Here is a 12,782-nt window from a genome sequence, read left to right on the forward strand (position 1 = left end):
GCTTGCCGATTGATGTCCGTGCGTCGGAATCCATCCAATCCTTTAAATTACGTTTAAAAACCCACCTGTTTAAGCTTGCCTTCCAAACAACTTAGTTTTTAACTTTTCCCCGGTTGATGCTTGTTGCCACGTCACCATCTTATAACTGTATTTTCTTTTGCTGATAATTGTATTTTCCTGCTCCTTTACTGCTGTAACCCCGCAAATGCGGCTCGTCTGTGAAGCACTTTGATGTACCTGGGTCTTTTAAATGTGCTATAGAAATAAAATTGAAACTGAAACTGTTATGTTGTAAACTGGATGTAATTGAGAAAAAGACCATTTTATTGCATAAAATAGTGCTTATTGCATCTAGCGCACATCTGCGCTTCAAGCTGATTGCACCGTTCGGTACACCCAACCTGACGAGGAAAAATCAAATAGTGTCTGAATATACCTTGTTGGTCCAGTGAACCACTAGTGTACCTGACTATAACAGACTCTCCTTCACACTGTCCTCATTTATAATGTGTTCTACAAACTAGCCTAACAGCTAACGGCTATGAGGCCTCTGATTTCCTCCCAGAGTCCAAACAGGTGATGCAGGCTGGTTTAAGTGGTAGCTCTGAGTTTGGGTGCATGGGATTAATTTTGCAATGTGGCCCTTGATGTGTCCTCTAAACGTCCCTGTGGCAAAATAATAAACTACAGGATCCAAAATGCAGTTGAGGCCTATAAGAACCAGGGTGATCTGATGAGCGTCGCTCAGCAACTGATGAGTGGCCTCGCTGTACTTCACGTGGCCGAAGCCGTCTTCGATCTCCAGCACTGCCAGAGTCCAGGGGCCTTGGACTATGTGGTGTGGCAGGAAACACAGAACAAACACTCCCACCACTGCCAGCAACATCTGGAGAGCCCTCCATTTCACTCCTTTTGGCCGTTTAAGTATGGATGTCACAGTGGGCTTTTTAGACTGTGTTCCTGAAGACTGACTTTCCGACTGAGGAGAATTTTTAGAAATTAAACTTTGAGCAATAAGGATATTGCATATCATAATGAGTAAGAAGACAACAAAAAACAATTCAATTATTAGAAAATGAGTGACAGCCATTTTTTTCTTCTTGCCATTAGTTCTACCCTGGTATCCCTCAAAACAGCGACATATGTCAGTGTTGTTTTTAGAGTGCACGTTGGTCCCTGGACTCACCAGAAAAGGAACAGACATCGTCAAAACAAAAGCCCAGATAAAAATACAAGTATAAAGTGCCACCAGTGAAGACCAAGAGACATAGAGTGTCTTTTATACCTGCTAAACCATTAGCATTGTTGCCATCACTACTACACATTGGACTTTGTTGATTCTACTGATAAAACCTGGGCTATTCATATTTTATTTTTTTTTAATGTATGCGTTGCTTCATGTGTGGACATACTGTAAATCAATTTCCAATTGGAGACAGTAAAGTTACCATTGACCACTGGATGTCTATCAGTTCAAACAATGCAAAAATTGCAATGGCAAGAACTGGGAAATCTCCCTAAGCTGAACCCAAAGTCTATAGATAGTTTATTTAGTAAACTGAAAAAAAAAGTTAATTCTGTTGATCTACACGTACCGTTTTCAGTGGGAGCAATGTTTTGTCACTCATCTTGCAGGTTTCCCCAACCTTTTAAACAGTACATTTGCATAATGACTGAGACTAGTACCAGTGGCAAGCAATGGGTTGTGAGGTCAGATTCATCTCTTCGTCTTTTTCTTCATCTCTCTGTTGGAAAGGCTGTCGACTGTGTGTGAGAGCCCCCTTGTGGCAAGAGAGCGCAGTTGCGCTTTTGGGCACATGGTCCAGAGCACTGAGGTTAAGCTAACACGTAGCAAGAGCCACCTTTCAAACTGACTCAACAGTGGACATCTAGGCATGGTGTTCGTTGTGTGCGTCGCTAAAGAACTGTAAGATTGATTCCTGCCTGGAAAGGACAGTCTTGAGCCTTTTATGCCATTTAGGAAATTAGCTTATGTAGAAGAATGTTTATTATTCTGTTCACTGTGTGACAGGTTCATACTGGTAAGGCTAGCTGTTGTGTTACACGCTTCTAAGCTGTAAGCTAAAATGATTTTGGTGTTCTGTGATGTATGATTATTGGGTGTATTTACATCTCCCATCCAGATGAACAGAAACAACTTTTTTGGGATTTCCTTACCTGGATGATTGAGCATGCATCAAGACATTTATTTACTAAAGTTTTACAGTGGCTTTTAATCCCACTAACATGCCTTACGTTCCTGGTTTACAGGGGAGATGCAAACCCCGGGGCAGGGGTGTCACAAGAGCAGTGGGTACAAACATCTGTACTTGTGAATAAGGGAGCAGTGAAAAGAAGTTGTCCATGTGTGCATCTTAGAATATTAAAAATGAGAAAGAATTTGATATTACTAGAATATGAATCATGTCAGCATAATGTTATGCTTCCCTCCCCATCTCCAGCGGCCTCCCTCTTCCCGCTCCACCACAATCACCCACACATGCAGGGCCTTGGGGTAGGGGTGTGTCACCAGGGTGCAGAGGAGACATCCCCCCCCTCTGTCCCCTTCTGGCTGCCTCTGCCTCAATTTTATCCCACAACTTAGACATTCACATTACTCACACTCTCATTACACATACATATAGGATCTTGGAGGTGGGCACGCTACACGGATTCCAAACTACCATCAGGGTGTACACCTCACCCCTGGCGTCGTTGCCCACCTCTCAATTTTAAATACATGTAGACATTGAGGGCTAGCAGGAGGGGCTATATGCTTACCTGCTGCTCTGGCAGGTGGCTCCATGCCCTCCTGGGTTTTAAATGCACCTTAGAACACACATACATCAACAGTACATATGAGCGGGTGGAGGGAGGTTTGGAGTCTTCCTACACCCCCGTTCTCTGCGGCCTGCTGGAGCAGGGGGGCTAGGAGGAGGAGTTGGCCGTCCGACTGGGGTCTGGTGTATGGGGCCTCCCTGCTGCTGCGGAGTCGGGGCGGTCTGCTTCTCCCCACCGCAGGGAAAAGGGTTACACCACCTGAGTCTGGGTGCAGTTTCCCCCTCCAGGGGCAAGGGTACCTAGACTCGGGGCTTAGAGTACGCTTGGGGAGTGTGATTGTGTGTACAGCGTCTCTCTATGTCTGTCTCCACGTTGGGTGAGTGTTGAGCAATTGTATATGAGAGCATGAGGGTGGGAATAGATGTTTGTATCTGTGTGTGCCTGTTTGTCTGTGTCTATATGTCAGGTTGGGTATCAGACGCCACCTCTCTGAGGACATCTCAGGCCCTCCAAGGTTTGGAGGCCCATCTCCCCCCACCACTTCCCCTGCCGGTGGCGGACGCCCTCAGACATCGGTGCGTTGGTGGTTCTCTGTCTCCGGGGGTGGGCGCCCAGGTACCCACCGGCTCACTCCTTGGCGGCTGCTTATTGGGGCCTGGAGCCTGGGGCTCGCTCGGGCCACTTTGGGGATGGGGTGCCCTCGGCCTCACGGCCCGGGGCTCGGCCACTCAGGCACAGCTGGCTGCCGGCGGAGCTCACGGGCACGTCACTGCAACCCCCCCTGGCTTCTGCTCCGCGGCTGCTGAGTGACCCCTCATCTGGGACTCTCCTCAGCTCTTTCTGGGACAGTGGCGCGGCTGCCCCTCTGTTGGTCTTCCTTGGTCTCTTGTGTTCTGGGGGCCTCTGGATGTCTGGAGTCTTGATCTCCTCCATACCTGCTTCATGCCCTGGAGGTCGGGGCAGTGGCCCCCCACACCCTCTAGCAGATCATTACATGAAGGAACCTTTTAAAAACAAGCGCGTTCATGCTCACAGGTGTACACACGGGTGATCACACACACAAATTACACCCTTTTTGGCTCCTACCTCAAAGCACACTGTGCGCTGTCGATCTTACGTGCTGCACAATAATGTTTAATATTAAGTATTTAGTGTTATATTCTCATATATCATTGTGATCTTGTTTATTACTCTCGTTTTCTTCTGCTTGCTTTCTTTTTTCTTTCTCAACAGGTGATCCAGGTGATCGATATATGTATTTTTTGTCTGCTTATTCTGTTGGTTTTTGTTTTTTGCCCTTTTTCCCCGTCCCTCTTCTCAGGTTTTTTTCTTTCCCTCTTTCTTTCTCCACATTCTCTCCTCCAGTCAAGTCTGTCCCGTATTCAGCAAGTGAAAATAAAATAAACAATAAAAAGTTGAATCAAATGGACCATTACGGCAAGGCTGGGATGGTCCATTTGGTAAAGTAAATCCGTTGGGCATCTTTCTTCGCCTTTAGACAATAATTCTGATGGCAAAAGAACCAAACGGGACAGGTTTAAAAAAAAAAAAAAAAAAAAAAATGTTAAAAGTGGGAAAGCACAAAGGATACAGCACATCTTCTCATTTGTCAACACCAACCACATTCCTCCATTCATTTTATCTTTCAGAATATTACTATACTTACTCAACTGGCCCTCAGTTCTCATCATGTGCTATCACTGTAGGCATTCAATCAGAATGCAAGGAATTAATAAAGGCAGAGATCCTCTGATCAAATTTGATTTTTGTTTTTATTTACAAAAACTCATATACATTTCAGAGGGAACCCTGCGAATGTTAAAATGTGAGAAAAAGAAGTCCTTTCATTAAAAAAAGGTTTGACCAGTGGGTGACCATGACAATAAGATCCTCAGTGATGAGGAAATATTAAAAAAAACATGTGAGGCAGGTGAGAGGGAAGAAAATAGTAAAGAAGAATGACTGAAAAAGCATGTGCAAATATGCATGAAAATACATTATAAAAGGCCAAAACCAGAGTGCCGTAATTCTAACAACAGTAAAAGTTAATATTTTACAATACACCTTGAATACTCTAAGTCAGGGGTGTCCAAACTTTTTTCGCTGAGGGCCACATACATAAAAATATAGGAGGGGCTGGGCCACTTACTAGAAATTAGGTATATAACCTTAACTTTACTGTATTAAAAATCATTTAAAAGTGGTCAAATGTGTTATATTGTTGAATATAATTAAAGACAAAACTGCCTTCATCACAGCTTTCCATAAATGGATCTTTATTGATTTATTCAGAAAAAGCTTTGGTAGCTCATTCTCAGAACAGCAGCCTCAGATTTCTTCTTAGACAGAAGATTTACAGCACAGAGAAAAAAACAATAAAGGGGAAAATGGGACGGGTAAATTTCAAGCTTGTTATTTAAGTTATTAGGCTTAGCAACACACCTATTAACGTTCGTTTGAAACTGTTATCAACATTAACAGACTGCACTGGACTTAATAACAGGAGTGCATATAATTTTAGTAAATTATTCTGGTGAGTATCAGCTGCGCTGGGTATGTAAATCGGGCCATCCGGCTGCGGTGCTGATCGCCACTCGTGGCAAAAATCCAGACAAATGTCACTTGATCAAGGAGCAGATCTGCATCAGATGAGATCAGCTGACTCTGCGTGTGCGTGCGCTGTGCACAGCTGTGTGTACTCTGTGTGTTAACAAAAAAAACGCATATAAGAAAGTGGTGCGCAAAAGCAGGGTAGTGACAGAATTGATGCGCATTATTGATATTTGAAGCATGTGTACCTGCACATTAACACACGGGTACTGTGGAATATATTTTTACTCACCTAAAGTGCTCGTGCTCTTGTTCACTCCCCGCAAAGAAATTAGCAGCTGTGCGGTGTCTGTGGCATCGGTGCTCTCATCGCATGCGATGGAGTAAAAATCTAAAGCACAGCTTTATCAGACAGTTGCAGTTTAATGTTGGCTGACGAGTCTTCAATGCGTCGCACAACTGTATTTCTGGACATGCTGACGTTGTTGAAGTCCTGCACTGTTTCCGGGCACATTATTTCGGTGACTTTAACGAGGCCGTGTTTTATGAGGTCTCCATCTGAAAAAGGCTCGCCATGTCTTGCGATGAGTTGGGCGACCTCATAGCTGCTATTGGAGCCTTTTTCAGGACAATTTGAGCACGAAAAAAAATACTGTTGCTGACCCCGCAGGAGAGCTAGCATTTGCTTTAATTTCTGCTCTCGCTCAGCACCAGTGTAGGATGCATAGGCCTGATGTTTGGTTTCATAATGACGTCGTACATTATACTCTTTCATAACTGCCACAGTTTCAGTGCAGATAAAACAGACACTTCCCCTTGAATTCTTTGAAGAAATATTCACTCTCCCACCTTGTCTGAAATTTTCTGCATTCACTTTCTACCTTTCGCTTCTTTGGTTCTGCCATGTTTAGTAACTTGGGGTAAATTTCTTCTGTCATTGTCCTTTTTGGTGGAGCAACTGCCTTGATCAACAGCAGCTCCCCCTGGTGTTAAAACTAAGAAGTGCAATACACTCAAGCAAAAGTTGAAGTGCGGGCCATACTCTATTCAATTTATAAAATTACTTGTGGGCCAATTAAAGCGGCCGCGGGCCGGACTTTGGACACGCCTGCTCTAAGTAATCTTCAGGAATTGTTTTTCAGGTTTCTTGTAGGCCATTCAAAAACTCTTTGGATGTTGACTCTCAGAATGATCCCACATCTTTACAGGATGTTAGTGCAGTCTGGAGATCACACTGCTTTCTTTACAGCCACTGAGATAAGTGAGCAATACTTCATTTAAACCACGTGATGGAAGCAGACACATAAATAAAGTACAAAGAAAAAATATAAATAATAAAAGCACAGTGGGGGGAGTCTTTCAAACAGCCTCTATACAGCGCACTGTGAACTGTGTGAACCACCGCTCTCACTCACTGTAGTTTTAAGCTTCACCAGCCGTCCTCTGTGGTAAATGTTTAATTCCATCTGCATGTACAAGCACACAACACAATGAATCCTCTTCTCCTCTCTCCCTGATTCCAGAGTATAATTCCTAGATTAAGGCTAACAAGCCTCTCCAACCTTTAATGTGGATATGAAACACTACATGTATAAAGGCAAATTTACACCATGGAGCACTACTCTAAACAGCTGTTATATATTTAACTCTGTCTGTGGAGCTGGATTTAAGAAATAAGCGTTGAAGGTTTTAAAGCATGTTTAGTGCCAGCTTGTACCAGTAAAGAGGGTAACAGGGTAACTATTACAGGTGCACTGTTATAGTCAGTGCACCTGACTATAACAGGTGCACTGACTATAACAGGCTCTCCTTCACTCATTTATAAAGTGGTCTACAAACTCTAGCCTAACAGCTAACGGCTAGCTACCAATGAAAACAACTACTGCTAAATTGACAGAGTGAAAGTAGACAGTACTTCCTTCGTTTATTATCATCAGACTCACTGCTGCAGCCAGGGGCAGAACAAATGTGAGTCCCTTAGAATGCTTTTTGATTTTAGTCTCTTTGTTTTCCTCTGAGTTATTGGTTCTGTTACTAGTTAGCTAACATAACCTAATGTAAGTCTGTTAGCGGCAACCAACCTACCCATAAACATGCTCTACAAAATTTAACTTTAAACTATTATTTCCTAAATCCAGCTTCACAGACGTGCTACCTCGTTGACTGTTTTTTAGAATAGGGCTCCACTGCATTACAGTTTTTCTCAATTGCTTAAACACATTTCTTGAAACTATGCCTCGTATTCTCAAACACAGTAAACAACAAATGCCATAACATCTCACCCACTTTCCCAAACATCGTATTTTCAGGTCAAAATAAAGTTCTACACCCAAAACCATTCACTCTTCCTGAAAAATCAAACTTAGCCCACAAACAGCACACACAAGGCCTCAAAAACACTGACACTACAAGATAGTGTTACACATTGGTGCAATAAATTAAAAACAATATTTCCAAAACTGGAAAGTTATGTTGCCTGTGGTTCTTCCCCACAAATACCTTTTCACATGATGAACACAAGATGCAATCAATGTACATACAGTGGCACATTTTTATTCCTGTACCATACAGTACAACACACACCAAAAACATTATTCCACCTCAGCATCCTGTCTTTGGTCTGGATCAGGCCAGAGAATCTCATCAGAGGCTATATTGGCCCTAGCCAGGAAACAGGGGTAAAAGCCTCTGATTTCCTCCTCGAGTTCAAACAGGTGATGCAGGCTGGTTTAAGTGGTAGCTCTGAGTTTGGGTGAATGTGATTAATTTTGTAATGTGGGACTTGATGAGTCCTCTAAACGTCCCTGTTGCAAAATAATAAACTACAGGATCCAAAATGCAGTTGAGGCCCATAAGGACCAGGGTGATCTGATGAGCGTCGCTCAGCGACTGACGAGTGGTCTTGCTGTACTTCACGTGGCCGAAGCCGTCTTCGATCTCCAGCACTGCCAGAACCCAGGGGCCTTGAACTATGTGGTGTGGCAGGAAACACAGAACAAACACTCCCACCACTGCCAGCAACATCTGGAGAGCCCTCCGTTTTACCCCTGCGCGCTGTTTAAATGTGGACATTACATTGGGCGTTTTAGACTGTGTTCCTGAAGACTGAATTTCCGACTGAGGAGAGCTTTTATAAATTAAGACTCGAGCAATAAGGATATTGCATATCACAATGAGTGAGAAGACAACAAAAAATAATCCAATTATTAAAAAATGAGTGACAGCCACTGTTTGCTTTTTCTCTTTAGTTTGATTCTGGTATCCCTCAAAACAGCGTCTGACATTTTTCTGGTCCACATTGATCCCTTCAGTAATCAGAACAGGAATAGAAATTGCCACAACAAACACCCAGTTAAAAAAACAAACAATAATTCCGCGAAGTCTGCGATCTGACGAGGCTGCGTCCAGAGGCCGAGTCACCGCCCAGCATCTGTTGATGCTGATGGCTGCAAGGAAGAGGATGGTGCCGTAGGTGTTGGTGAAAAAGAAGGTGCCTGTCACCCGGCACATGACGTCTCCATAAACCCAGTCTCCCTCACGCATATAGTAGTCAATCCAAAAGGGAAGAGCACACACAAACAGAAGATCAGCGATGGTCAAGTTGGTCATGTAGATGTGGATTTCTCCCATGGCCTTGGCCTGACGAAGACAGCGCAGGACAAACAGCACATAGAGGTTAGAGATGAAGCCCAGGATGAAGAAGATGATGTAGAAAACCGGGATGAGCACATAACGAAACTCAGAGTCCAGGAAAGTGGATTTATTGGTATTCCCTGTAGTTTCATTCATCTTTGTCTGTGGGAGACAAAATACAATATCATCAGTAAAATGGTTTACTCAGACTTTTGATGCAGATGACAAAGGTAGGGTATATTAGAAAGTAGAATCTTCGACAACAACTACTTTTTTGTAATATTTCAATTTCAGGTAAAATAAATAGAGAAATAGAGAATCAAAGGTTTAACCAAGCTGTTGTTCTCTGACTATAAACTGCTGTAAAGGAGCTGACACTGAAATGGTGCAAACTCTAAACACCTAAAGATGTTCGAGGAGAATTTGTCAGTGAACAATGTGTCATGAACTGTGTGTGGAGCAGGCAGGATAGGACTCAAATGCAGACTCTTGGAGGCGAATGTGTAAACCACAAATTACAGACAACAAGCTTGACACCCACTTACAATAAAGAACAGTAGGCCAACAGTAAATGAGCTGTGAAGCTGTTTGTTAAACTGACACACCCCTGTTACTGGGAAATAACTGACGATGCTAAATAATAACAGTTTGTGAACAAGTTTAACTGAGTACCATTTTTTCCGCCGTTTTTTCTGAATAAGTGCCACAAGTGATTATTTTATAACGTGTTTGGATCTGTCTCATGCAGATCTGTTAAATATTGATTAAATTAATCACAGCATTGTAAAGACTGTGGACAAAAAATAATAATCCATTAATAGATTTGAGTAGAGCAGCAGTTAAATTACAAACAGCTGTAAGGTACTCTGTTTCAGATATTACAATTTTTTTTTTTTTTTCAATTACTGACGTCATCAAACGGAATTAATTGCACTATAATGTCAATATTTATTGACCCAGTTAATATCGGATGATGTGCTGTAATTAATAGTTAAGTTAAACATTTTGAGCAAAACACTGCCTCCTGTAAAATCTTAATTTTACACAGATATGAAGCTAAGAAATGAAGAAAGGAGGCACAGCAGAAACAGAAAAATGCGATTAATTTGATTAAATAATAAACTGACAATTTTTTCAAGCAAAATAAAAACTGAAATATCTGAAATATTTATTCAAGAAGAGAAGACAGTAAAGCTAAAACACATTATTAGACTGATGATTATTAGTGAGTGAGGATATTAAGACTGCCTGTCTTAATACGTAAAACAAGAAATAACGAGAACTGTACACTTACACAACTGCTTCTTCTGTTTTCAATCTCCTGATGCGCGTAAACACTTTGAATGAATTTACAGCTTCAGTTCAACAACAGCGCGACTTCTCTGAGAGAGAGGGAGTTTGTGCGTCTTGTGAGCGTGTGAGTGTGAGTGTTCTCTCAGGGCAGAGCGGAGGAGGTGTCGTTTCACTCTTCTTAGGAAAGACCCGAGGGGCGCAATACAAGGAAGATTTAGAAGCGAGATACCAGAATCGCGACAGATACAGTAGATTTTGTTCCTTATTTTTAACACACACTAGATTCCTCCATCTTCATCCATCCATTTTATCTTGAAAATGTTAGATAAACTGAGCCAATTAACCTTTACTAAATAGCTACTACCATTTTTTAATTAGTTTGGGTCACAAAATGTGGTTGAAACATAATTTTGAAAAGAGGGTTTTGCAGTTGCTTTCATCTATCTCAAAATCACTGGCATCCCCAGAGATGGACACAAGATGTCCTTCAGCAGTGTTGTGTGTGAATACCACAGCACGACCAGAACTGTCTAGTCGTTTTGATGCTAGTGAAACAATGAAATATTGAGTGGAAGAAGAAGACACAGCCTGAATTCACCAAATGTTTACTAATGTTTACTAACAGTAGTTGTTCCACTCCAAACCCTATGAATCTGCAGGTCTGCATGTCTTTATTTGGTAGTGTTTGAGAAATATGCAGCCCTCTTCTTTATTTGGCATGGTTTCTTTCATCACTTTCTTTAGAAAAGAGAATCTAGTAGTTCTCACATTCGCAGCGTGACTTTGCTGTTCAAGGGCAAAAAATGTTACACACTAGTAATTGCGATTGTTTCGTAATGTGTTTGTGTATTGTGGTGCACACTCAAGCTCTACTGTGTACAGCTCTCCACGGACACCCTTTATTGTGCTCAGAGTTGGAAGTATCAAACTCCAAATACTTTGTTACAGTGTTTATGTAGAATTTTCAGGTATCAATATTGTACCTGAGTATTTATTTTTCTAACAATTTTTTTATATTTACTCCCTACATTTTACCACAAATATCTGTATTTTCTACTCCTTACATCTTAAAAATAGACTCATTACTTTAAGTTTAACACATTTGAGGGAAGTTTTTATTTCCCAACACTGTGTGCCTTCAAACATCAAATCAATTTGGGCCTAAATTGAGGGAATAAGAATGCAAAAATGGCAAAGTTACTGATGTAGCCTCAATGACTGTGCTTTATCCAACCTAATATCACGTCAAATCGTGAAATCAAGCCAGTTCACCGTGTCTTGTTTTACGTTTTAGAGAGGGAAAGTGTTGATATTTTGTTTCAAGCCAACATGGAAATAATCACAGGAAGTTGTTATGATGTAATAGGGGGAAAAAGAAAAAAAATGCTCTTGTTTATATAAAACTCTCTTCTGGAACAAATGGTAAGCATCTCAAGTGTTTTCTTTATATACTTATGCAATATAACAAACATATTGTGATTCTTTCCCCCATGCTGAGCCACTCCAACCAATCTTAGAGTTGCCACATTTTACATAGATATAGATGTAACACTGTCTGTGAGGCCGGATTTAAGAAATAAGTGCTTAAAATTAACCTTTTTAGAACATGTTTAGCGCCATCTTCTGCTAGTACAGAACATCACATCACCAAGTGAAGGTGATGTCACTGGTTTAGTTTGTTGGTTAAGGTTAATGGACTTTTTAGAATTTAATGTTTGCTAACAAGTAACAGAATCGATAACTCAGTGGAAAACAAGGGGACTAAAACTAACAAGCACTCTGTACTGGCCCTGACTCCATTAGTTTTACATTAAGAAGCTGAGGATATACTGTCTCTTACTAAGTCTCTTACTACTTACTTCCAGGATAAAGCAGGTCACAAGAACATCTTTAATTTGCCCCAAATTAAAACCAGAGTCGCTTTAAGTTTCTGGGAAGGTTTTTCTTCTGTTTTTTTTTTTTATCTTCTGTCTCATGCATTTCATTAATGTCTGTGATTAATTTACAAGCTGCCAGGCATCTAATTTAACAAGTTTCTGTCTCATCAGTGAGTCATAATTGGAGGTATTGGTCAGAATGATGACAGTTAATCAGCTAGTTTAAAATAAAGACCCGATTGATGTTTTGTTTGATTTCATTAGCATATTTTCATCACTCCTAATATAACACATCAAAGATGTCCACAGGCATTTTGTGGGACAGTTTTTGTTTCTTTTCCTTCATTTAATGTTTACAAAATATAAAAATGATATAGCAAAATACACAAATTCACCCTGTGCCACCATCCCGCTGTAGTCTAAAGCGCTTGGAAAGAAAAGCCTCTGGACGCCTTTAAGTTGCTTGAAGACGTTTCACCTCTCATCCAAGAAGCTTCTTCAGCTCTAGGGTCAAATGGTGGAGAGCCCCAGATTTAAGCCCTATGGGAGTGTCCCTGAAGAGGGTTATGGACCCACTATTGATCTTCTACCTAATCACACGAGCCAAGGTGTGAAAATGGGTGTAGGTCACAATCAGCCGAGGTTTCG

General features: G+C 41.5%; 1 protein-coding gene across 1 annotated transcript; it reads right to left on the reverse strand.

Annotated features, from left to right (window-relative positions):
• Nucleotides 1-8,037: 8,037 nt before the first annotated feature.
• LOC134644630 (platelet-activating factor receptor-like) lies at nucleotides 8,038-10,364 on the reverse strand. The gene is made up of 2 exons (XM_063497718.1): nucleotides 10,259-10,364; nucleotides 8,038-9,126 (listed from the first exon to the last, which is right to left on the reverse strand). Exon 2 carries the CDS (start codon nucleotides 9,118-9,120, stop codon nucleotides 8,038-8,040), a length of 1,083 nt encoding a protein of 360 aa, XP_063353788.1. The 5' UTR covers nucleotides 9,121-9,126; nucleotides 10,259-10,364.
• Between the last annotated feature and the right edge of the window lie 2,418 nt (nucleotides 10,365-12,782).

Source organism: Pelmatolapia mariae, linkage group LG16_19 (genome assembly GCF_036321145.2).
Source record: "Pelmatolapia mariae isolate MD_Pm_ZW linkage group LG16_19, Pm_UMD_F_2, whole genome shotgun sequence".
In the NCBI taxonomy this organism is placed as follows: Eukaryota; Metazoa; Chordata; class Actinopteri; order Cichliformes; family Cichlidae; genus Pelmatolapia; species Pelmatolapia mariae.

What these genes read in the sequence shown, in the direction of transcription:
- LOC134644630 (XM_063497718.1), bottom strand. Translation starts at nt 9,120, where the DNA reads ATGAATGAAACTACAGGGAATACCAATAAATCCACTTTCCTGGACTCT.